The sequence below is a fragment of the Acipenser ruthenus genome, chromosome 13 (assembly GCF_902713425.1).
Source record: "Acipenser ruthenus chromosome 13, fAciRut3.2 maternal haplotype, whole genome shotgun sequence".
NCBI lineage: Eukaryota > Metazoa > Chordata > Actinopteri > Acipenseriformes > Acipenseridae > Acipenser > Acipenser ruthenus.
In genome coordinates this window covers 23,004,934-23,031,814 of record NC_081201.1, presented here as the reverse complement: position 1 = coordinate 23,031,814, position 26,881 = coordinate 23,004,934, and the positions used below count along the sequence as shown (strand labels likewise).

The 26,881-nt window shown below is 38.2% G+C and overlaps 1 protein-coding gene across 3 annotated transcripts in view; it reads right to left on the bottom strand.

Annotated features, from left to right (window-relative positions):
- Positions 1-6,953: 6,953 nt before the first annotated feature.
- Positions 6,954-26,881, bottom strand: part of LOC117417692 (phosphoinositide 3-kinase adapter protein 1-like) — a 40,955-nt gene continuing 21,027 nt past the window's right edge. For 2 of the 3 annotated variants that reach the window (XM_034029883.3, XM_059035754.1), the window contains exons 4-17: positions 23,040-23,184; positions 20,000-20,142; positions 18,439-18,571; positions 17,372-17,568; positions 16,303-16,489; positions 16,106-16,195; positions 15,785-15,991; positions 15,177-15,239; positions 14,216-14,418; positions 11,828-11,900; positions 11,234-11,389; positions 10,805-10,875; positions 9,527-9,627; positions 6,954-9,200 (exon numbers count right to left, since the gene is read on the bottom strand). In XM_034029883.3, coding sequence (XP_033885774.3) covers positions 9,092-9,200; positions 9,527-9,627; positions 10,805-10,875; positions 11,234-11,389; positions 11,828-11,900; positions 14,216-14,418; positions 15,177-15,239; positions 15,785-15,991; positions 16,106-16,195; positions 16,303-16,489; positions 17,372-17,568; positions 18,439-18,571; positions 20,000-20,142; positions 23,040-23,184 — 1,878 coding nt within the window. In that variant the 3' untranslated portion in view covers positions 6,954-9,091. The remainder of the gene's footprint in view (positions 9,201-9,526; positions 9,628-10,804; positions 10,876-11,233; positions 11,390-11,827; positions 11,901-14,215; positions 14,419-15,176; positions 15,240-15,784; positions 15,992-16,105; positions 16,196-16,302; positions 16,490-17,371; positions 17,569-18,438; positions 18,572-19,999; positions 20,143-23,039; positions 23,185-26,881) is intronic. The other variant, XM_059035755.1, reaches the window with a different exon arrangement.

The window sequence follows — 26,881 nt, the reverse complement described above, 5'->3', positions numbered from 1 at the left end:
GAAAGTTGTTCAGGTATAAAGAGGGTGGATGTCTACAGTTCCTCAGCACTCACAACCTCTACTGTGTGAATTATGGATCATTTTGTATATAGGCTGTGTGGTCCAGTGGTTAGAGAAAAGGGCTTGTAACCAGGAGCTCCCCGGTTCAAATCCCACCTCAGCCACTGTCTCATTGTGTGACCCTGAGCAAGTCACTTCACCTCCTTGTGCTCCGTCTTTCGGGTGAGACGTAATTGTAAGTGACTTTGCAGCTGATGCATAGTTCACACACCCTAGACTCTGTAAGTCGCCTTGGATAAAGGCGTCTGCTAAATAAACAAATAATAAAAAAAAAACAAATAATAATATAAGATACTTGCTCTTTCGCCACAAATATAAGCCTGGGTTCTACTTTTTGCCCTAATAATTTGTTATGCAGATTTAAACTTTATCCATATACATAATGCAAATACTGTAGACACCCTAATTAAACACCCACTTGTCTTAAATTGTCTGCCTCTATCCCTTCTTCTATCAGTGATTTATTTTCGTTCCTCACCTTTCAAGCGAAGCAGTTACAGTACAAGGCTACGACAGATAACCCGTCATGGGTACACTGTTGAAAGTGTTGCACTGGTGAGTGTAAACTAACACACCTTGTTCACGAGCAGTCATTTAACTCTCTGAACATTCCTTCCAATGTCTTTCAATAACAATGCATATGCTGACCATTCGTCCAAAATACAAATACACAGTGGGCTAGATCCTCAAAGCTCTTAACTAAAATGATCTTTAGTGCTGTACTTTAAATAATAACCATACTTAATAAAGTTACCAAACCAGAAATACATTACTTAGGCTTATAATTCAGGGGCTTGTGAGTAGTGGTGGTAAGTCGTTTTTAATTTATTTTAGAATTCATTTTAAATAGTTTTTGGACTCAACCTTGGACTTCAATATGAGTTCTGTTCCAGTGTACATTTTAAATATGAACCCTAGAATTGTTTTGTGGTACTTTAACCACTGGTCAGTGTGCATCACATTTCAGCACTGCATGGCTTTTAAAAGGTAACTGGTTTAATGAGTTCAACAACTACCTCCCTCTGTGAGTGATATGTAATGGTGATTTTATACAGTAGGCAAATAGATGTTGCCGCTGTGTATGACAGCTTATTGAAATACTTGTGTAACCAGCGGTCTTGAGTTGCAGGAACAAACAAACAGTCCTGGGAGCAGTCCCAATGAGAGTCAAGCTGTAAGGCTGTCATACCGAGTGTATCTGGACTGAAATACGTTCAACTTCCTGTCCTTAACATGTTAACCAACGAATGCTTACATACAACATTTCATGACTTGGTACTACAATTGCTATCTTTATAATTATCAAGATGGGTTTCAAACGGTTATTAAAAGTAATTTGAAGGATAACATTTATGGTCCTTTACTAGTGATCAGATGCCTCCTACTGACAAATCAGGATAAGAACATTTGTGTTGCATTTTCCAACGCATCATGCTTTATTTAGCATTTTACTACAAAAAGATCTTTATACATATATAAACTATATGTATATATGTTAACATTCACATCAAGGGATTAATACAATTTGTAGAAGAGGTGGGAATACTGTTTTTTTCATACTTAAAAAATATGAAATATCATAGTCTTACACACACACACTTCTCCACTGTATACTAGCACAGAACAGTACAATGACAGATTTACTGGTAAAATCACATTCTTCCAAACTGCTGAGCAAATATGTAGCTTGATCTACAAAAATAACTGCAATTCTTCATAGAGCTGTTGCCCAAACCCTAACCCTAACCCTAACCGTAACTCTAACCTTATGCCCTTACTACTTTCACATACTTTACTGTCTTTAATCAGTGTTATACTTATTAACAATGGCTTGTGTGTCATTTCCTTGTGTTTAGATTGGTTTCGATTGCAGTGTTCTTAAACCACATGAAATGGCTTTGTTGGTATACCACAAGAATAGAAAAGGAAATACTTTGCCGTCAGAGGTTTTGCACAGTCTCTACCTCAACGCAGGTATAGTATTTGTCATCAGAACTTGTGCTGTCAGCATCTGAGGAGACTTCCGTTTCTAATGCTGCGCTTTTCAAACCTAGTTAGAGACTATGATAAACAGGTGGTTTTTTTAACTATGAATGTGCTACACAATCGTCTGTCTCCATCACCCTGAATTAAGCAAAACAACAAAATTGTTCAAAAAAATGATTCTTATTGTTTAAAGAAAGGTCTTTGTGGGCCTTTTGTATCTAGAAAGGAAATGTAAAATTATAGGATATGAGAGTGATTAGGACAACTTCTGGCAGTTAAAATATTCTAGTCACAAGGGCAAGTAGTATTAAAAACTGTCCAGTATGGCCTTGACACCCTGCTAGAATTAGATTAGGCGTGGTATCGGCAGTACTATTTTCAAGTGTAATGGGTAAAATGTTCAGTAGGTGGGTTTAAGAATTATATAGTAACAATCCAGCAGGCATTGAGGCTTAGGCAACTCATATTAATGCCTGATCAAACCAGCAACCCTACACTCCCCCAGCCACCACTTCCAACCCTCACATTTTACCCCATTGAGTGTATTGGCAATTTTACAAGACTGAGGGTTTGTTTCACCCAATCAGGGGACAGATAGCCATTTAATTATTACGCAGCAGCAACACCACACACCATGAAATATACCTTCTGCCATGCAGTTATACTTTAAATGTGTAATTGTAGGAATTCAATTGTGCTACAGCCCTGGATGAAACCTGCACCACAATTCAATGAGACACATTTAATGTGCCTTGGTTCAGTTCAAACACAGGTAATTTTGTTACTAAAGATTAGTACTATAGTAAAAGGAAAATAATGTTTAATGCCCAATTGAAAGGTATTTTTTATATTAATTTAATATACTAGTATTTATTTATTTTTTCTTGGTAAGGACCAGCCTATTTTTTAAACGGTGCCTTTTAGTTTACTGCAGGAACTTTACATGTTTATATAATGTTGTATATGTGGCAGTGTGTAAGTCTGAGATACAGACGGGCAGAAGTACAGACAGAGAGATACCTCCTGATACTCACAACAACTTACGGTAATTAATATTAATAATACCAGGATCCACATCCATTTTATAAGAAATTCTCCTGATTAATGGAACAATGTTTCAAGTGTGACATGCGTACATACGACCACCTCCATTATATTCCCTGAAGGGGATAATAATGATACAATAGCTTCACTAGGCACCAGAAAGTCCACATAGAGCAGCTTACTTCCTCAGACTCAGGGGTAACCAGGACTGGGGAGGCTGACAGGACCCTGGAAGGTGGTCTTGTGAAAGAGCAGTCTGACTCTGTCCCGGGATCCGAGCTTGAGAACGCAGCGGCAGCACAGCTGCACCTAAACAACTCCTGTTAAAAGAGCAGACCATGTACGGACTGTTGAAATATTTCTTTATTAAGTGTCAATAAGCATATTAAAGGTTATGGTTGAAGCTGGTGTCCCTTACAGTGTTATTCCAATAGAGGTTCTTACAGTATTTAAAAATATTCTAACTACACTTTCTGGCGTGAAAAAAATTGAGACTGTCCTTTATAATGTGTAGGATTTCGTAGCTTGTCTAGTGTTGAAGGTTTCTGTAATTTTGAGCAACTGTACAGGTAGCTTGTCTGTTCCTTGTCCCAATGCTGCACAAGTATGCCGGCTCAATCCGTCTTTACCCCGTGCTTTATAAAACGCATAACATTTACCAATCCAATAGTAATTTGTTCATTACAGTCACATGAATATCATGCAGCCAGTATAGAAAAACGTTACCAGAAGTGAGTATGTCAAGCCCAAGCCAGTGGCTAGTAATCTTACCATAGGCTTGTTCCGGGTGAAAGTTTCTTGTTGTTCTCTCTAACCTCAACTGAACTGACAGAAGGAGACTTTATGAATTCAGGAACTCTAAAAAGATATTTCCAGGTTATAAGTGACATTTAGAAGAGTCAGTATCTTTGTTTAAAGTTATTGATAGACCAGTCTACACCAGATTGTTCTCTTTTTCAAACACAGGGATTGGGCTTGAAAAAGGCCTTTTTGCACCACCCATGAGTGGCACCTGCAGTGCAATTCCACTGAAAGTGTCTCTGCGCTGTGTAGCCACACTCTAAATGCTTCACACTTCATTAGCAATGGATGACAGTGGAACAGTTTAATAGCTCATTTGCAACATCATGCATTTTATGGAAAGCTGGTTAAAAAGAACACTATAGAGAATTAAGACTGATTTTTGACAAATAATTTTTTTTCCTTTTTTGCTTGAAACGACACGTTTTTTAATGGGTACTCCTCCGAATTTATTGCAAAACTAAAAAGGATCAGAGGCCTGATGTTAAGGGAGCATGAAAGGATTACAAAGTCCAAACATGACCCCAGTCATAGCATTGCCATTATAGACAACCGGAGCACTGCATTTCTGAAAATTCCAGCACTTCTGCACTTTTCTTTAAATAAAGGTAATTTATAAAGATAATTGCAAACATGCTTTATACCGTACCATACGTGCAACCCGTAACATCACCTTCTCAAGGAAGGCTGCCTCCCTCTGCTCTACAAAAGTTTTTTTTTACTACACTAATATTTATAAGTACCACAGTGTAGCAAAAGCAAGTCTACAAACTCTTATTCCTGGTACCACATCACTTCCTGTGGAAAAGGCACATTTCCAAGGTCTGGTCATTGGGGGTCTCATTCTGGTAGATCACATGATTCTGAAGTAGAAGTGTACAAGGAAGAGTGGTCCTTGAAATTGAAGTAAAATATAAGGAGTCATATTCACAAAGCACTACACTGCTTAGTTTGCACATTTTTTGTGAAAGAAAACGTTTAACATTAGAGAGATAGCAGAAAAAACTAAGATGCATGAAGGACCGCTTAAATATATTTGCTTTCAGCTTTTTATTTACTTCAAAGCCAAAGAGTCAATCTTTGAACAAGGGAATTATTACTGAGGAACATACCACAATACCACTGCTCTGAACTGTGCACATGATAAATACAGGCAGGAACAGAGCAGAAACATATACACTAAAACAAGCAACAAAAAAAATAGTCAGTTATTCAATTATAGTCTGTGTTAAGGGAGGACCATAACTGTCCAACCTCCTCTTTGGTCATACTTAAAATACAAACCTGGAGTTTAGTTTACTAAAACTAAAAGCTTGACTAAATAGTAGCAATGAAGTCAAATGATGTTTGTGCTGCTACAATGTATTTGTGCTTTTAAAGTTTAACATTAAATCCACTCTGTAACTGTGTCTAGTCTCGAATGGAATGCTTTGAAACTTGAATCAAGATCAGAGTAGTGACTGATGTGATTAATGAGCGTGATGCCACATGCATATTATATTACTGTTCTGTTGTCATGAATTATATAACAAGAGGAATCTCTCAGGCCTTCATTGTGATTCAGAATCCTGTTATCCTGTGATAAAATGCCACGGTAGAGTTAGGATAAACACATATTTAGATTTGCCAAGCTATTTACTCCAAAACGTCATTAGCAAGTTTAATTTCAGGTAGTAAAAACTCATGCAATACAGTTACCAAATCTGTTACCCAATCTGCGAGTAGTCGTTTTACAATGTAAACGGAAAACAACATTGACTATTTGGAGTAAATGGCTTTGACAATCTGGCTCAAAAAATACACAACATCCCAGCAGGTTGTCAAAGCTTTTAATAAAATTGAAACAAAAACAAATCTGTTGGAACACATAAAAAAAGCTCTTCACAACAATTGATAAAAAAAAACACCTAATATAATTTTGTTCTTTTACAGCATGAGAGTAAAATCTCAAATTACATTACATCATTTTAAAGTAACCATACTCAATGTCTATGCAACACATGCATTGTACATGAATTATTATAACACAGACCTATGTCAAGCTTTATCTGTTATTCAATGCACCTCTATCTTATCCTCAGTCTGTATGAATTTAAATAGAGTTTGGGATCTCTATTTATAGTACTGTATTCATGACTATCATTTTGGGGCAGTATGTGATGCGATGCCTCCACAAATATATATTCTAGGTCACAACACCAACTTAGGACAGAGGGATGGTTATGCTTCTTCACACAGAGAGTGGTGAGGGTATGGAATGGGTTACCTAGTCATGTTGTTGAGGCAGAATCACCTGGATCCTTTAAGACCCAACTTGACAAAGTTCTGAGATCAACCAGCTACTAGGAACCAGCCGAGCACTGACTGGCCGAATAGCCTCCTATGTGTCGTGCATTTTTTAATGTTCTTACTGTGTATAAATTGAATTGATCCTAACATCCATTTAAACATGTATCAGCAAATATATACATTTTGGCAAACATAAATGGATACAGAGATTCATTCAGGAGGCAATGACAACAGATACAGTGGTGTCTATTTTAATGACATAAACAGTGGCAGATCTAAACCCTCTCTATATGCCCTTTGATCAGTGAGTGCATAATTGTACCATGTTACGTTTCCTATCTATGCATCTATTGTATAATGCATATACATTTTGTCAATGCATTTTTGAATTCCATAGAGTTCACAAAAACTGATTTTCTAAAAAATACATTTAAAAATCATGACCCAAATGGATATTAATCCAACTTGTTTCTCCAATAGCGTTGATTATTTCCATTACTATGCAATTACTGATCAGGCACTTGTGACAAATGTTTGCAAAGCAGCACAATACTGCTGATGCTTAAATAATTTAAAATAATGTACCCAAAAAGTGCCCATAGCTTTTAATTATTTCCAAACAGGCTCATTCTAGTAAATTAAAAAAAAAAAAAAAAAAAATATATATATATATATATATATATATATATATATATATATATATACATATATATATATATATATATATATATATATATATATATATATATATATATATATATTTTTTTTTTTTTTCTATTTTCAAACCCACAGAGATTAGTGAAAAAAAAAATGTGTTGATCGCTCCATGCAGGAAATATATATATATAATTTAGAAATAAATAGCAAACAAATACGCTCAGAAAGCATAATTATCTAAAAAAATAAAAGCTCTAAAGTGTTTTCCTATAAGAACTAAAACATCCTTCAAACATGATGTACACAATGGAAAAGACTGCAAAACTTCATTTTATGTAAAGGAATGCTATGAAAAAATACCAAAAAATATAAAATACATAATTTGTGTATCTTCCATATAGGACAATGTGAGATCTACAAAGTGATGGTAACACATATTAGACAAGATGTATGACAATTATTTTCTTAACTCTGTGTACTTTATGGACATTGCAAACAAGGTTCATAACATTTTTTTAACACATGTAAAAATCAATGTATCACTGTCATTACAACAACTGCAGGAAATATGCATGCTTGTTAAATTAATATTACTGTAGTTGTTTGTTAAATCTGGATAAAAATGGATCAAGCGTGCAATGACCTTCGCTGAACTGTATATTCAAAGGTTTCTAATGATCAGAAAGATAAATAATTTTCTACAGTATATTCATAGGGTCATCATGTAATTGACAGCACCAGAGTTCTCCATTTGCTGGTGTGAATTCAATAATGAAATATACTCCAGCAAGTACCTCATCAGCTGGTTTCACAGACCCCGATCTTGGACGACTCAGTGGTATTAAGATACCTGTAAGGCTGTCCAAGATTAGAATTAATCTGGGTCTTATATCTAGTTGTTAATTTGAAGAACTCAATTTTCTTAATCACCTGAGTTCTACAGTAATTTGTTCTTTAAAAAATAATACAACAAACTGTAGACTATACCTGATACAGCATCAGCAAAACTGAACACTTGATTAAAATGAAAAATTAAAAACGATATAACCACAGAGATTGGGGGGGGGGGGGGGGGGGGGCAGGCAGGTGGGCAGCGAACCCCAAAATAGTCAGTTTTGCCTAGTTATGACCCTTATAAAAGTTTACCACAGTACATTTGCACAGAAGATGTTTTCCCATCCCCATGGCCATACTATGAATCTACCATAGTTTACAATGATTTGCCATATTTTTCTAAATATGTTTTACCGTACCTCTCTGGGCATTACAATGCTTACCTGTGCTTTACCATGCTTTATTACACTTTGCTATGCTTGAACTATGGTAAACGTTTATAAATACAAGCGGTTTATAATAAGATTAAATAAACAACATCAGCAGGTTAGTACACTTGTTCAGGGGGTATGGAATTGACAATAGCTGGTCATTTAGCTCCAACATTGTTCAGTGAACAGGGCTCAGTTGCAGTTACATTAAGTGCAGAAGAAAGCAGGTAAATGGTATGAATACAAATTTACTGTACAGTAAATGTACCTCTGCTTTTTGTTGTTTGTAAATGCACTTGCTAGCTGCATGGATTCAGATTACGACAATGTTGTTATAGCTTGTGACGTCCCTCTGTGATAACAGCTTTATAAAAGAATATGCTGCAGTTGTACCATAGCTCTTCATCATGGTTTCCAATGCTTTAACATGTTTCCCCTACACTTAGCAGTGCTTTTGCCATGGTGTGTAAACATTTATTAGGGCAATTTCATTTGGAAACATGCTTGGCTATTCTCAGGGATGCTACAGTAATAAAGGGAGTGTCTACTCTGACTCTGGGTTTACTTTGCATACCTCTACACATTCTGTTATTTGTCTGCAGCATATGTCCAAGTTCAAAATGCAAATGAAGTATTTAAAGAAAAACAAACAAATGCTGTGTAAATATTCACTTAAGTGAAATGATACAAGGAGCAAATTTATATGGCAAACAAGAAAAATGGCTTGATAAAGCTTACTCAGTTCAGCCCGTAGCTTTTTCTATTCAGGTTTACTTCTCTGGAATCCATATAATCTATTTTGTGACTAACACGTGTCTGATTGGATATATATCATCAGTCTTGCTGGACTGTCAGCTGCATCATACATAGTAGCTTTGTAAATTCCGTCCCATTTTTTGACAGGTGATGTCGCAGAACAGTTACACAGAATTCCTTGAACGATTATCTCAGTGGTGCAGGTGATCCGCCAGCGCAGCCTGGAGACTGAATTAACGAGTTCTGCGTGGTATTGGTGGAGGAGGGCTACAGCGTCTAGGACTAGGGGCGTGACGGGTTGGACAAGGGGCATACCGATCCATATTGTTACTCTGTGGAAGCCTGTAACAGATAATGTTCCAAGTTCAAATATTGTACTGTATGACATGTACAGCACCGTGCTGATTCCTGACTGCCTTCACTATCAAGCAGCAACTGCTGTGCCTTGTGATTTGTGAATCATCCATGATTCCAGAAAGCAAGACATCACAGTCAAACAGGTTAATGGTACATCCACAGCACCACACACCAGTAAAGAGTTTTAACTATTGATAGACAAGAGTACATTAAACTAATAATTCACTGCTAGATAACATGTAGTTCATGTGTGTATAGTTCAGTAGTATAGTCTAATCTATAAGGAGGAGCTGCAGTACTGTGAGAGTTACCTTGCAGGGGTCCGTGGAGGCACGCGAGGTGGGGGGAGCTCCGGTAGTTTCTCTGCTGCATGAGGCAGGGGGCTGGGGCTCTGGTAACTGTCTACATTGTCCTGTGAAGAAAATGACCATCATCGCTGGGTTAATATGAACATATATATTTTTTTTATTTAGTAGTCTCCAATTGATTTTACCCGTTTTCTTTTCTCCCAATTTGAAATGTCCAATTGTATTTTTAGTTTCAGCTCACCACTACCACCCCTGCGCTGACTCAGGAGCGGCAAAGACGCACACACGCTGTCCTCCGAAGTGTGTGTCGTCAGCCGTCTGCTTTTTTTCACTCTGCAGGCCCGCCATGCAGCCCACCCAGAGCTACAGCGTCTGAGAACAACGCAGCTCTGGGCAGCTTACAGAAAAGCCTGCAGGCGTCCGGCCAGACTACAGGGGTCGCTGATGTGCAGTGAGCTGAGGACATCCTGGCCGACATTAGCTCTCCCCCCCCCCCGGGTGGTGTTTGGCCAGTTGTGCACCCCACCCCCTGGGAGCTCCTGTCCACAGTCGGCAGTGGAATAGCCTGGACTCGAACTGGTGACCTCCAGGCTATAGGGCGCATCCTGCATCCTTTGCCAGATGTGCCACTCGGGAGCTCCACAATATACACACATTTTGAAATTAAAAACACATTCAGGTGCTGCATTACTGTAGTCTCCGTGTATAGGAACACCTTCTAAGAGAACACTTCGGCTTGTGGTGAAACTGAGTTTTCCCATTGTAAATGCTCAGCATAAAGGAACAGGAATTTTGCTTACAAGAAAACCTTTTTGGCACTAATAGCGATTCGTTGCTAACCGATTCAAAACTGATACAGTAGTGTTTTGTATCCTGATGACTCATCATCATCAAACTCAAATTAAATATTTTCAATCTTTTATTTAATCTTTTCAAATCTTACTTCTCATCGCGAGACTAATCTAGAGCTGCTGCTACATTTTTTAACGTGTGTAGGGGTGCCGTGTTCATTTATTATTATAGTTTATTGACATATGCGTGCTTATTCCTTTTCTCTTACTTATTCTGTTCATTTCATATGTTGATGCACATGCGTCATGACAAGTTATAAATCATGTATTTATACTGTGTTGGCAGGTTCTCAGGTATGACAGATTTTAATTAGGTCAAACACGGAACAGGGGTGAAAACTGGGACTGAAATGACAAGTAGTGATCCTCTATTCTAAACAGATATTGCAGCTATCTTAGACTTAGAGGCGGTTACATTTTGCAGACTTACCTCATTATCCCCTTCGGCCCCGCTGCTGAAGCTCATGTTACTGCGTGTGCTGGATCTATTGCTTGCACTGCCTGGTTACCACACATAAGAACATACAGTAAGAAAAGTTACAAACAGCAATCAATGCTTGTCTGGTCGTGCACATTCACAGTTTTAAAGTATGTTTAATCCCAAAATATATTTTCCTGCTAAAAAAAAGTTATAATCTCACCAGTACTGTCTGGTATACACTGTAAATAAAATATGTATAAAACACAAATTATAGCTGTAAGTATCATGAAATAGATTTGAAAGTCTGCATACAATTCCCTTTCCCTTTCTGAAGATTCTGGACTATTCCACAGCAGCATTGCAAACTGGATTGTGATCCAGGGATTCAGTCTGGTAGACAGGTCCGAATTACTCCGTGTTGACGTATTGCAAACTTACTTGACGTACTAGTTGTGCTCCCAGTCTGCCAGTTGCCCCTGTTGATGGGTCGACTGGGTGGGGCTGCCAACACTCTGGGTTTGGATTCATACACTGCACATTCCAATTTCAGGGGCGGGCCCTCGAACTGCCGAATTGGGGCAGTGATCTGCAGATCTAGAGGGTGAAGACATTAGAGGTGAATATTCAATCTACACGTTTAAGCATCTTTAGAACATGAGAAGATTTAAGCTTGTCCAGTTCCTGTAGCTGAATGATCTCAAAGGTTTGTCAAGCTGGGTCTTTGAAGGATCCAAGTGATTCTACCTCAACAATAGCCCATTCCATCCCCTCACCACACTCTGTGGAATGGGTTACCTAGTCATGTTAAATTTCATGTTCTTCAAACAGTTCAAAAACATTTGATGGACTTTCATAAGCAGTCCTGCTTGCACATTATCATATTTTATTTGTATTTATTTTTATTTTATTGACTTTGTGCCTGCAGGGCCAGCACAGGTATGTCTCAATAGTGCAAGCACTACTACAAAGAAAGATCTAAGGTATATTTTTTGCAATTGGTTTCATCTGTGTGTATATTTGTGTGGTTCTTACCAAGAGATTTCCCAGTTTTGCTTTTTTCTTTCTGTCGTCTTATTATGCTGGCCCGTAACTTTCTCAAATTGTCCTGCAACACAAAATCATACATTGGTTAGATGTCTCTGAAAGCCCCTTCAAAGCTCTAGGCACTAATGAATTCCATTAAATCTAAAACTTCCTTTATTCTGTTTTTGATACAATAGTTAACTTGAATAGGCTGGAGGGTTTTATCCTTGAAGAGAGTTCAGATGTTGTACTGCAGTAAGATATTGTACCTAAAGGTGGCAGTAGAGTACAATCTACCCTTCATGAGGGCCAGATCATTGTGATGATGGTTGTGTATCTGATAGAGGTAATACGATTAGAAAAAATAAGATGTGGTAGCAGTGACAAACCTAATCTTTTAACAACATGTTGGTCAAAAGCAATGGAGTATATAACTAGCAAAGATTACCCATTGCTTAATGATTTAGCTTTGCAAAACTATATTTTGAACTATAGGAACAAGTATAAAGCAGTGGCCAAACGATTTAATCAATGAGCTCTGGTTTTACACTTCTGTAAGAAGGCAGTGGGATTATACACACAATACAAACGGAAAAATGTATTACAGCAGTGATATAACAAACTAATGAATTTACTTTCAGTAAAAAAATCAATAAAATATGGTATTCACAAATGAATAATGATGGTGGTGAAGTAAAGACATTACATATTAAATATTTCCAAGGATAACTTCTTTCATAGTTCAGCTTTTTGTACAAAATGCATTAAACTTGTGAGTAATAAAAAAACACCAGAATGTAATGAAGGAAATGGAAAATGATTTATATTGTGAATCCGAACATCAAGAAGAATTTTTAGGTAAGATAACTTACCCAAACCAAGCTGCTGTTTAACACATTGTATATTACAGTGAATGGGTCTTTTTCAGGGTCTAGTTACTACTGAAAAGCACCTATATGTATACGTTAATACTGCACTGTACCTCATCATGAAGTTAGTGTGTGAAAAAGACTATGTGAGCCATAAAATAGACAGATATAGAAAGGAACCTTAGTGGCAGGGTGCTTGGTCATTGAGTTTGAGTGTGCAAGGCTCCTCTATTCTATCACCAGTTCCGCACCAGCACACCCAACCGATATTTTTGCAGAATCAATGCTGGTGATGTTGCGTTCTTTGCTATTTTAAGGAACTGCGTTTATTTCTGCTTTCAGTGATGACATGGTGTGCTGTGAAAGGTGACGGACAATGGCGCTTGCTAGAGTCTGGTGGAATTCCCCCTCCATCTGCAAAATGAGCTCAATCTGACATTCCCCTAACATTTATGCCCCAGGGGACATTTTTTGTTCACGTTTTTGAAAACGGAATAATAAATAATCATTTTTGATTTGCTGTATTTGCCCACTTGTCTCCCTGAAACACCATTTCTTAACTGTGTGCAGACGTCATGATATGCCGTAACATTATTCTGCTACAGTACTTACTACTCTATACTGGCTATCAGAGGCCTAGCTGCTGTCAGCAGCCCCTAATCTATGGATGCTGGCATTACCCTCCCCACATCAATCCAATTTCATTTATTTAACTCTTAATTCCTAACATTATGTTTCCCCAAGGGGAAATGCCATTGTTGACAGGCAACACGTTATTTAACGTGAACATCTTTAGTAAACGCAATTCTTACAAACCTTTGTGACTGTATGGTGTTCATTGTTCAAAAATGTGTTTAAATCTATAAAACAACAATGCTAATTACCACAAGACTTCAATATAGCAGCCACTAGATCAGAGGTCAATGTCATGGTCGCCAACAAATTAAGCATGTAGTGTTTTTTTGTTTTTTTTTAATTGCAAATATGAAGTCAGTGCTTAAAATGGTGATATGAGGCTTGTACAGTGCTGTGTAAAGTTACTGACACAATGGGTTTACTTTTTTTGTGCAATACCCACGATCAAACTTGACCTAGAAAATGATACATTACCACTGAGTCAAGTCAATCTGTCAAAGAATTAGATGCGGGAACTACAATATGGCAAACTATGTTAGGCCACAGGTCAAAGTGAAGTCATTAGCAATCAACTGCATTGCTGTGTAGAGGCGTGGGAGCTGTGCTGCTGGTTAATAAACAGTCAAGGACACATTAATAAATCAGTATCAGTTACCTACCTCATGTACTGTCTATACGTTAATGATGCGACTGCCAAAAGTCCTGAGGGACAGCCTGTTTAACATAACTTGAACCAAATAACGTGAAGATCATTGAAACTTATAAACAAGGAGGGACTGACCAATGTGAACATTGTCATTACTTTACATTCAAATTGGAATGTCACTTAAATTGACGAGACACAGGTGTCTTTGGGAACAGGTTTTAAATTTAAAAGGACACAGAAGACTACCTCTTGGAACTTGAAGGACTCTCCTCTGCTCTTCTGGTTAAGCTGCCACTCCTTGAACTGCTGCACAGCCTCTTCCACAGTGAAGATCCCCATCTTCACCTTCTCCTGCAGGGCAATGAGCTGCTGCTGCCCCGGGGTCTTCATACCACCGTAGGGGTCATAGGTGGTGGTTGAAGGGCTGTCCCTGACGGGTCTCACTGGCCCTGTGAGACAGAGGAGGGGCAGCATGTTCACAAACAGGAACAGCGATATCTCAGTGCCAAACAGTTGCATGTCTGTGATCCAAGCTTTTAATGTAATGGGTAATGACATCACTAGATTTTTGCTGCTAGAAAGTGTGAATAGAATTTTAAGCACATTTCCTTGAATTCCTATAAACTGTAGGTGTGTGTAAAAGGTGTGGGGCAATGGCACTGGCTACAAGGTGCAGGCAGGTACCATGAGAGTTGTATTTCCCTTTCACAAAACAATGGTGCAGAGTGCATTGTGACATACAGAAACTGATAAATAGAACCTGAAGTGACATGCCAATAACCCAATGAACTAACAAAAAAGAGTGGGACTTGAGTTTGATCATTTCTAGACCAGCCAATCAAAGAAACAAGATCCCAGTTGGGAACCATGTGCAACCAAACTGACAGTAGACACATTGATTGCCCACTAACACCTATGTACATCAATGCTGACATTTCCAAAACACTGGCAAGACATAATGGGCATTCTAACCCCTAAAATTCCCTTGTATTGTGCACTGTGTATTGGGATAGACTAACAAGGAACATATTGAACTCTGGCAGCTGGACATATAAACCACATGCACAACAAATGTAGTAAAAGCAAAACACGATCAGTTGGTCAAGCTTTAAAAAATAGAAGCTGGAATTAAAGCCAGATAAAGCCAAAGATTTAGAGCCTAACTGTTCTCAAAAACTTGTGTTAATTAAAATCTTGCAAACCTTACCTGACACTGGTTCTATGACAGCATACGGATACTCCAGTTTGGCCTCTTCTCTGGCTGAAAACACTGCAAGAGACCCCAATTTGAAACAGCATGAGTGTCAGCTGTGTCTCATTTATTGCTTGGTACACTGTGGACTATGAGTCTACCTGGCAGACTTACCAGTGATGAAACCAAGCTAAATGTAGTTCAGCTATTTCTAGCTTGGAATTTCAACAGAATTCTATATTAAAATGCTATACAGCAAGTTACAGAACAAAATCCTCTAAAGGGTACCCCAGAGAGCACCACAGAGTCATTTAGGATGAAACGCTTAAACGATCAGAACAAAATGATTTAAGATCTCAACCATTGAGACCAAAATCACTCCAGTCACTTTGTACCAAAAGAAAGATTGAGTATCTGTTTAAGGCAGTACTGGTACTATTTGTTTAACATGGCAAGGTAACAATATCACATTCACCAAACTGATTATGGCTGGGTTTTGTTTGGAGGCATTTAAAAAAGTCTGATATGAATTAGCAATAAAACTATTCTGTCTTCAAACACAATCATGATTTAAAAAGCTTTGTAACTGAAATGCCAGAAACATAATCTTAATGTCCACTGACCTTTGGAAATGTATGGCTCCATCTGCTGTGGTTCCTGGCTGACTGAGGGTCTGGGGATGGGTGCCGGAGGTCGGTTTATGATTTCCGGTGGATGGTTGGCCCCCGACTGCACAGTGTCATAGACGTCTTCATCTATACAGAGATTGTAAGGATCTTCGTCCTCCTGCTCCCCCTCTTCAGTAGAATCAAAGCTTGTACTGGATTTTACTGTGAAAAGTGTGAGAGTTAGACTTGTATTCTGTCTAGCAACCCGGCAGAGAACTGTAATATCTACGACAGCCCAAGCATAGCGTACCATTGTTCATTTATTGGCTTTCTTACCTTCGAAGAATTTGCGTAGCATAGATTCCTGTGCAAAAAAAGGGTCCGGAATGTCTTGTGATGATTCTGTTTGCTTTACCATGTCTTCATCTAAAGAGGACAAGTGTGCTGTCAACCATTTTTTATTAAACACAACGTATTGAAAAGAATGCTGCTTCCTGAATATCCTGGTCTGTACACATCTGCTGAATACTTACAAATATCTTCCATGCCATCAGGGTTCAGCTTCACCATGCATTCGTAGATGTCTTCATCACATCCTGGATTCAGTGAATATTTCATCAGAATGTCTCTGGACATGTTGGACATGGACTCGTATGTCTCCTCGTCCTCTCCTTGTGTAATATGATCCTTTATATGGGTCTTCAGCATTTCAGCAGTCTCCTGCAAGTACCAGTTTGTGGCTAGAATTACTACACTGCAAGCACATTGGGTTATCTTGCTACTGTACGTACTGACAGAGGTGCAAGACAGAATAGGCGAAATTCTCAAAAGTGCTAATTACGATTTGAAGTCAATAACTTTGAGAATCTAGCATCATTTTGGAATGTTTGATTCTGGGAAATTGGGTGCAATGTTAGAAGAATGAGGAAGCTAATCAAGCGCATGGTAACAAGGGAATCTGGAGTTAAATTCATAAATATATTGCTTCTCACAGATTCTTCCCCCAGGCTGCTCCCTGGCGAGAACAAACGAATGCATGAGTGTCAGATGTGCAGTGGGTTGTATGTTTATTGATATTGTCCCTTAGATTTTTACCTTGTAAGAATATAATATATATGAATCACAGACCATAGCTTTTTTAGCTGTCATTTCAGATAAACTGCCAGCTTGTCACGCTAGCACAACCGCATACCACTAGAGAATAGTTTGATCTGAAATGGTGCCCAATGAAAACAGAACATTGAGGGTGATGATTCCTAACCTTCCCTTTCTATATACTTCAACCGGTTGAGCTTGGGATTGAAGGGAAGACCCCGGCAGCACCATCTTATTTTTGCCAATCACTAAAGCACAAACAAGACCTAACATAGCTTAACTCAAGGGATCTGACAAGATCACACTTCAAGGCAGTGTGAATTAACCCTGTAATGCCCAAGCATTTTTTAAATGAGAAAAGCTACTTTATTGATTAACTAAGGATTGTATCAGATGTGATACAGAAATGGGAATTGCAGGGTTAAAATTAAGTTGATCAATTAAATAATTATAACAGCCATCTTCAAAGAAGCCCTGCTGAATATACAGCACATGGTTATTACCTACCACATATTCATCCATGAACTCGCGCAGGTCCTTGAAGCCGTTCTTCTCTGCAATGTTGTTGGGATATTCACCGTACTTGTTGACCACGCTGTAGGCCTGCAGTGCTCCGGGACACTGGAGCAGAAGCACTGTGAGTTTCTTCAGACCGTACTTAGCAGCAAAATGAAGTAGAGTTGGGAGCTCTTCATTCCTTTGGTCTGTTAAAGAAGTCAACACAACAGGCACTATTTGACACATGCCTGCTTTATGCCCACTAAAAAGACAGTGCTTCCTGTTTGTCATGTTGATGTAACAGCATGGCTTTTTTTTTTTTGTCTGATTGATAAAATCACCAGGATTAAAATAGTAATAGTCTCCTATTCTAGTCTGTGGCCTGGCTTTGTTTGTGGTAGTTTAATGAAAGTGGGTGCTTTCATTTGGTTCATGTGGTGGATTATACATATACAGTAATCAGTAATTCAGTCTTAGCAGTGTGCTACACCCAGTCAGGAAAAACTCAATTGTGGCGTCAAACAAAAACTGAGCACAACTGATTGCAGAATCTGTGCAAACTCAGATGAGATGAGTCGGGACGGCTTGAGTCGGGCTGTGTGAGGTGGGCTTTACAGAGACTTGGGGGTGAACTATGCATCACAACTGCTGCTGGGTCACTTACAATAGGACCTCGGTTTTACGTCTCATCCAAAGGGAAGCACGGGAGGTGTTGCAGATGTGTTGAAGGTGAGACTAATAATCAAATTAGTCACAATCTTTTATATTTAGTCTTATATTGATGATGCGCAAAGCCTTTGTGGGGAAATAACTAACTAACTGGGGAGCTCAAATAGGATTTCATGAAAAACAGAAATAAAAACAGATTGGAAATGTGGGTAAGAGAATTTTAAATTTTGTACTTCTACCTTTAAAACTTGAACAACAAATGGGTAAATATAACAGTATATCAGCTCTTATACACATTGTAATGTTTTAACAGCTGTGATGTTTGGGATATCACAATCTGTGTTTTGACAGTGTTGCCTCTAATAGTGTATAAAGGGGACATGACCCAACATTGAAAAATCACTTACATGCAGACATGTTTTCTTCTTCTAGCTGGTTTATGCCAAACAGCTGTAGACCACACGCTGGGATATTCTTCTTTAATGACTCAGTCAGTAACTTATCCAGAGCTTCTATATTATTTGTTGTGATTTTAAAAGCCTAGACATTAAAAAAGAAAAACAAGAAAACTAATATAAGTGATCCCTGTAAATAAAGAGCTAGGATCATGATACGAAGTTAGGCTGAAAGAACTGGATATTTTTAGCCTAGAACATAGAAGAAATAGGGGGGGAAATGACTGTTGTAAAAGCAGTTGACTTGTTTAAACCTAACGGATACTTTAAGTGTAGTACAGAAACCAGGACCAGAGGGCACAGTTGGATATTAAAGGTTACTTAGGATAAGGGAAGGAGATGCTTAATCACACAGAGTGGTGAGGGTATGGAATGGGCTACCTTGTCATGTTGTTGAGGCAGATTACTTGGATCCTTTAAGACCCAACTTGACAAAGTTTTGAGATCAATCAGGAATGGCCTCTTCTCGTTGGCAAATGTTATGAAAATGATGCAAGTTATGTTTTTAAATGGCTTTTACAAACACTTTTTTGTTGTTTTTGGGAGACTGGTATTTCTTCATGCGACTGTCATTGTCAATAGTGATTCTTGTGTGTTTTATAAAATATGAATCTACAGTGTATGTTTAGCAATTATTTTATTTACGATATGATACGGCTTGAATCTTGATTAGGACCAATCACACATTTATGTTGTAAAAAGTGTGTGTGTGTGTGGTGGGGGGGGCAAATGCTGGTGCTTTGACATGATATTTGTGTAGCACCTTCAGAGCCGCCACCACCACCATTTCATACACTACAGCACCTAGTGTCCATTGGAGATCTCCTCTCCAACTACTGTCCAGACTCAACTTCACTCAGCTTCTGAGATATGATGAGCAGTATCTTAACATCCTACATGTTAAAGAGGTATGAAATAACACAGTTATCTTAAATAGCGTAGTTTTCTTCGTTTAGAATCAATTTGTAGTTCATTTTCTGTTTGAGTCATCATATCCTAGTGACTTTTTAAAACTCAGAAGTTAGAAGCACCCCTACAACCTATAAGTTCAGTAGATACACCAGAGTGTAACCATTAACCTGTCCCCCCTGCAACACTGTACCCCCAGTGGATGTATGAAATACTGCATTTGTTTCATGAAGTATTTCTTACATTCACTAGGTGCACAACGTTGCAGGGGGGACAGGTTAATAGTTACACTCTGGAGTATCAGCTACACTCAAACTGCTGGTTTCATAGACCCCAATTAGCGCTACCTTATCTAAAGTAGCATTAGGTAATCCAAGACCAGGGTAAAGCAGATGTGTGTGAAACTAGCCAAAATAGTTTAAAGCACCTAATCTGATGACTTAAACAGTAAAGTATGTACAAAAAGAATCTAAATAAGAAGAATAAATACCTATCTAACCAAGCTGCTCTTTATGCGCTGCAGTCGCAACTAAACACACCTGGGGGTACAATTATAAATGATAAATTACAGCATTGCGTATCGTGAAATTGTTAATCTGTTTACCTGACACAGAAACTGTATAGGGTTGACGGCACTTAGAAGGTAGTTTCCGATTTCTTCCATGTCAGTGTAATAAGTTACGGATGTTGAACACACAGTTAAATCCCCGAAGTACAGAGTCACAGAAACAGGTCCACAAGGCATATCTGTAAAAACAAACAATAATTAATTCCAAGCACTCAGACTGGTGCGGCAAATTGTATTAATAAAAACTAGGCTGCAGCAATGTAACTAGGACTGTGCAACACTGTTTCACTGAACAGTAATTGCTGATATGCCTTGTTAGCATATTTTTCAGTGCCCTGTTTTTTTTTTTTTTTTTTTTTTTTTTTTAAATCATTGTTTATTGATTAATACCCAAAACTAGAAACTGTAAAAATAATCATAATATTTAAAATACTGTATAATAGGATTTCTGCTGTAATAAGCATACATAGGAATGCTTTTGCTAGAACTTCTTTAGATATACCTTATGTTAATGTAAGTCTGACATACAGACACCTAGCCTACCAATACCCTCATATTATAATACTCTGAACAACTTGTGATAAACAATGGTCTTAGCAAGTTTCATCCCAATTGGATAAATATAATTAAGATGTGAGATACGGATGTATGCTTGCATCGCATAAATCTACATTGTTCTTACTCTTATTTACTAGTACTGAAATGGCAACAAGTTACATGTAGGTTTTTCTGTTCATTGTTTAACTGCAAAGCAAAGGAAGATTTTAGGTTAATCTTGGTATTCAAATATTTAGATGAAAACTATTATATGACAAGTGTTTTGGTCTAATAAAACAAGTCTTGTGGTGCTTCAGTTCTCTGGATGAAACCAAGTAAGTAACGTTGTCACTCTGCTGTCAACGGGAATGTTTGTTTATATAACTGTGCCATGTTATATAGTATCACTGAAGAAAAGGATTTGGAATCACAGCGCAGGTGAATGGCAGGGATTTCAATTGTCATATAATAAATGCTCACTAATGTAATGTGTCCAGGGTGGAAATAAGACTCCTATTGAATAGCAGTTTCACCCATTCCAGGTTTTAATACAAGCTTGATTAGCCCCAGTGTATATAGGCAACACGCCCAGGTGTGTCTTATCAAACTCAAAATAAAACCATGACTGGATCAAACTTATTTCCATCCCTGTGTGTGAGTGGCTGTTTACGTTGATCACATCTTTGGTGTTTCAGTGGACAATCACAGTTTCCAGTCACAGCTTCGTGACGTTTATTGTCAAGTGACATTGAAACTCAAAGCATTAGACAATGTATTTTATTTCACCAAGATAACCCCCCCCCCCCGAATGCAGCGTGTTGTTTTTGCATGGAACAGCTGAGTTCTTTAACACAATAAATAACAATATCCATCTAAACAAACACACTTTGCTACCACTAAATATATATGTTATTGTTGTATGATAAACAGCGGATCATCAACCTTTACAGAAAATAAGAAACCACCATTAGGCAATAGGGCAACTAGGATTTCAATTTAATTTTTTTTGTCATGTTAAGACACTCCAGTCCTACTTGTATTTTGCAGTCCTAAGTTAAAAATACTTTTATCATTCTTTTTATCAGGTGTTATCTCTAGGCTTACTACCTTATCTATGTGCTTCCTTCCTGTCGAACAGATATAGAAGGAAGAGAAGAGACTCTTTACAAGTTTTTTTAATGATTTTTTATGAAGTCTGTTATATAAAATCTGCTATTTCTGAAAAATGTTAGACTGCTGTTAGTTTTCGTAAAACAGTTTTTAAAAAAGAAAATAAAAAAAGTAATGAGTTAGTTTTGTAAATTGGGCACATGTAATTTTATATTAATATCTAGTTTTTGACTTGAAGCAAGTCAACACTCAAGACAAATGTGTGTTATTGTTTAACATGTACAATTTTCAACAATCACACAAATACTGAAGCAGTGAGTTTGGTTAGACAGTAATTTGTTGGTGATTTTTTGGTTTTATGGCTTTTTAAAGAGTTTCTGGTCATTGGTATGGCTATTTTAGGCAAAAAGGCCAGACAGCTCTTTTATCAGAAGTAGGAATAACCTTCACACCCAAATAAAAAATGTGTTTCTATCAAAAAGCTTTTCATGTTTGTCCAACATAAGGAGGTGTCAGGTTTAAAAAAATACAATACAATCACACACACATACATTTATAGTGCTCAATGTATTTATTTATTATTATTTTTAACTTGGCCGACTTAGTAGCCTAGACAATTAACACAAAATAGATCATGGTACCACATTGACAAGTTAGGATACTTACAGGAGGACAGTCAGTTCTCATTACTATGAATTTCAAGGCACCACCAACAAATTTTGCATTATACCACTAATTCATATTATCATGCAGAGCCTATAAGCCAAATGTATACTGTCCTTTTATTTTAGTTAGTCAGGGGTGCAGTGCTAAATTGTGCACAATTACAAACCTCCTGCACATTAATAGAATAGGTGTGTTTCCTACTGCTCCCAACACGCTGGTGAAACCAGAAATGTAATGTACATTAGTTTTCAAGGCATGTAAGTACACCCTGCTTTTAGTGGAAAATAGGTATTTGGGTGTTTGACTCAAAACTGTATTGAGCACAACTGACGAGAAAAAGCGGACTGGGAAATGCCAGCAACAACTGTGACTGTTTAAAACGTGCTTTCAAAAGTTCTGAACAAATTCATGCAACTGTAAGTGTCGCAATTGCCGGCAGCTTTAGTACATTTTAACATGTGAGAACCTTCATTTGCACTCCACCCCATTTTTGAGAATTTTTGTAGGAACGCTCATAATTACATATTCATCTAAGGCTGAACCGCAAAGAAAAACTGCTGCCGCAAAGCATTCCCTAAAAAGTCGCTAACAGCATTGCACTTGTTTAGTACATTTCACCCTAGACTACCGACTCGTTTGCAACTGGTTTGCGACTATTGTGACAGGCGCAACACGTTAATACATTTGCCTCTCAATGTCTTAAATTTTCATTCCAGTTACAACTTATTATTTTACAAATGACCCCAGCAGGTAATGTACTTACCAGGAGCCTTGACTGACACAGTGTATTCATTTTCAAGTACAGCAGACTCTCGCTTGGAAGAACAGTCTTTGCTGGAGAACTCCACTTGAGTTTTTACCTGGTTGTCTAGCTTACATTTCAGAATAATGTACATCTTCGTTTGTGCCTAAAACATAAAGACAGCATAATTAGATGCACAAATGCAATAACAGATTTGTTTCTGGATTCATCCTTTGAACCACTGAAAAGGGGGGGGTAATACAATACTCAAGGTCTTTAAAGGGGAATTATCTTGTAGACTGCACAGTATTTATCTTATCTAACTTTTGCTCCTCTTTATGCAGTAACTGTGCACTTTTTTTTCTATGCTGATAGCTATAACAAGTAAAGGAAAGCAGGCATTGCAGATATTTGATTTTAAATGATTATGTTGTTCATTCATAATTAATCTTAAAACACCCAATACGACTTCCCCACTAACACTTCTAATTTAAACACTTGGACTAGGGTTAGGGTTAGGGTTAGGGTTAGCAGGTGTGCATTTCTTTGCATATTAAACTGCAATAGGAAACAAAAAATGTCACCAAAACTGAACAATAGTAGAATTATTAGCTTTGCAGTTCCACTGACTTGCTCTTTTTATGATACTGATGAGATGAGCTTTTTCATGCTTGCGGTATGCAAGGTCGTCAGTTCGCACCCAGCCTCTGTCCTGTTACACATACATATATGTTTCAATTCCTTCTGTTAAAAATATTATGCTTTAGAACAGGAAGACTTTTGTAGAAATGCTGTTATGTATTTAAATACTGTACAGTTTTGTTCAACATTTTTTAAACATTCAAAAACCACAGCATAGAAACTACTAAAATTGAACACAAATATGCTTTCCCCCTAAACAGATGTAGGTGCCAGTGACCCTCATCAACACTGCAACTTTGTGAAAGGCACATTCGCACAGGAAGCTAGTCTGAGAAGTGAAATGTGGCTGAGAGCTGAACAGTGCTCATACAAAAAGTGAGAAACAGATATTTATTATGGTCAAGATGCTGGTGGAATACTGGACTTTGTTTATTTTTATATTGTGTGGATCATAAATACTGTACAATTTCATTCAGTTCAGTGTATGAGCTTGTAACAGGGTGACGTGTTACATGTGTGGGTAGTCACTGGAAAATACTGACAGACACAGAGCATTGGTGTTGATAGGGCACTCAGGTGCGCAGATTTAATTTCAACACAGAGCTGACACTAGGGTACCAGCAATGGTAGACTTAGTGTCACATTTAATAAAGAAATACAAACAAAAACAAAAGCTAAAAATAAAAGTTTGTCACACAAAATGACGAGCACTAGTCCCACTAAAAGGAACGTCCCGCTCCAGGAACCTACTACTCTACGGTAACCCTCTTTATACTGTTTTGGGATCCACATCCCCTAAGCTGACCTACTTCTGTTCTGTTGTTTCTAAAGTCCTGGCCTCCCAGCGACTCGGGGCCATTCTGACGGTCCTGGCTGGGCAATCGCCTTCACAGGCCCTGTCTTGCAGTTAAAGGGCTCCGTGGTAGTAGTTCCCACAGAGCGCACGCTTCCCTCCTGGATGTAAACAAACACTCTCTCACTCAGCGCCTGTCTGTACAGCAATGGCCTTGCAGCAGCCCCGAGCTATAGCGTAGCTGCTTTTTGAGCTCTGCGCAGCATCCCCAGGCACTCGATTATCTTAGTTCAGGGCGAGCCTCCCGCTCAGCTGGTTGCTTAGCAACGCGTCTCCGGCTGCGTGTCGCTGCGGATTTCTCACAGGCACACACACTTGCACAGGAACCAGCGACCCGGCTCCCTGTCACAGAGCTCCATAAAAGAGCCAGTATTATAATTAAACATTCAGAGTGTTGTTCTGTACAAACATTATGAACAATGAAAATGTGTATGACCTATGTTTTGGAATTTTACCAGAAATAAAAATATTGGGAAGTACATCTGGGAAGTCGGGCTGACTTGTACTGTGGGATCAAGCTTTACCTGCGTACCTCAATAGATGTAATCTGTAATTCAAATACTGCCATCGGAGGAGAACAACACTGTTGACGTTGAATGTTGGTGTACATAAGTACTGTAGGCATTTTAGAAAACCAAAACAAAAAAGTTGTAAGTTTCCACTGGTAAAAAATATATACAATCAAATGGCAGTGTATGCTAGTGCAAATGCAAAAGAAACTGTTTTGATGTTTACATCTGCAACAGTATACACACTAGACCACGCAGTGTGGTTAGATGTGTTTCTGCAGCTGAAGGTAGCCTGTGCAGATAGCACAGGCGGAACATGTTTCGAGGGAGAGGCATGAAGAGGCTGTTTTTAATTTTGAAAAAGAAGTGAAAGCTGTTTCATGTGAAACAGGAACACAGAAAAACAACAGCAAAGTCTAATACAGGTAACTAATATGGACATGATAGTATTTAATAACCCCACGGTGAACCTCAAGCTGATAGGTTCATAAACATATTTGAGATTTGAACATATACATACAATATCATACACTGAAGATGTTACACTGCAACGTGGCGGTTTCTGTAGACCTGCAGATCAGGTGGAATTTGATTGTCAGGGATGAGAGCTGATGGAGCTAATGAATGCGACTGAATTGGAATGAGATCTGGGACTATGCAGGCCATGGCAGGCTTGTAAGTACTGGTTAATGTGCCACTCAAACATTTTTGGTTGTAATTCCCAGACCAATAAACTGCCTCTACACACGACAAAATAACAAAACTATCCATTGACAAAAAATGACAAAAATCAGCAAAGAAAAAAAACAAACAAAAAACTTGTTTTCAGTTGTAACGCAATGTACCAAGTAATCCAATACTAGAGTGAACAGGAATCCAAATCAGACTACACAGAAAATCCTTCACCTTTCCAAACTATCCCAAGGAACAGTAAGGTTTACCACAAAACAGACACAAAGCAAATAGAATTCATGCACAAAAAGACCAATAATGACAGCTATTCTAGATCATTGGAGACTCCTGTGATGTCCCTGTGTTTAAAGACAGTGTTCTGTATATACCAGACAGTCAATGGCAGATCTCACTTGTTATAGCGTCACCAAATCAAAAAAATGTTCCACACCAAAAATTTCCCTTACCAGAACTCGCCCTCCCACACCTATTTCACCAAGTTGGTACACCAGTATTCATTTCAATTTACCACATCCTTTTTTAACTCTATTCCATTTCCTCTTTATTACACCACCCTACACCCTACGCTGAATTTATTTATATACAGCAGAACGCCAGAGTTACGAACGCCTTGGGAATGGAGGTTGTTCGTAAGTCTGAAATATTCGTAACTCTGGAAACTGAATTTTCAATGGTTTTATTAAATGTGGACACCTGCTATCTACACCCTCAATCTGGCGAATAATACAAGGATACAGCACAGTAATACAATACTCATATTGTTATGGTTCTAAAGTCTTTAAAACAGTACTGTAAATGGAAAAAGTCTAAATTGAAGTTACCATTGAATTTGTAACTGTAGCAAAAACACAGATTTAAATGTCCATAAAAACCTAGGTTAACGTTGGTTAACAAAATGAATTTGTGCAGCTTGCATCCTTTGGCTTTAAAACAAAAACCTGTGCTTTGTTCAAAACTAAAATGTTCCAGGGGCTCCCGAGTGGCACATCCAGTAAAGGCGCTCCACGTGGAGTGCAGGATGCGCTCTATAGTCTGGACGTCGCAAGTTTGAGTCCAGGCTATCCCTTTGCCGACCGAGGACGGGAGCTTCCAGGGGGCGGAGCTCAATTAGCCGAGCGCCGCCCGGGGGGAGGGAGGGTTAGGTCGGCCAGGGTGTCCTCGGCTCA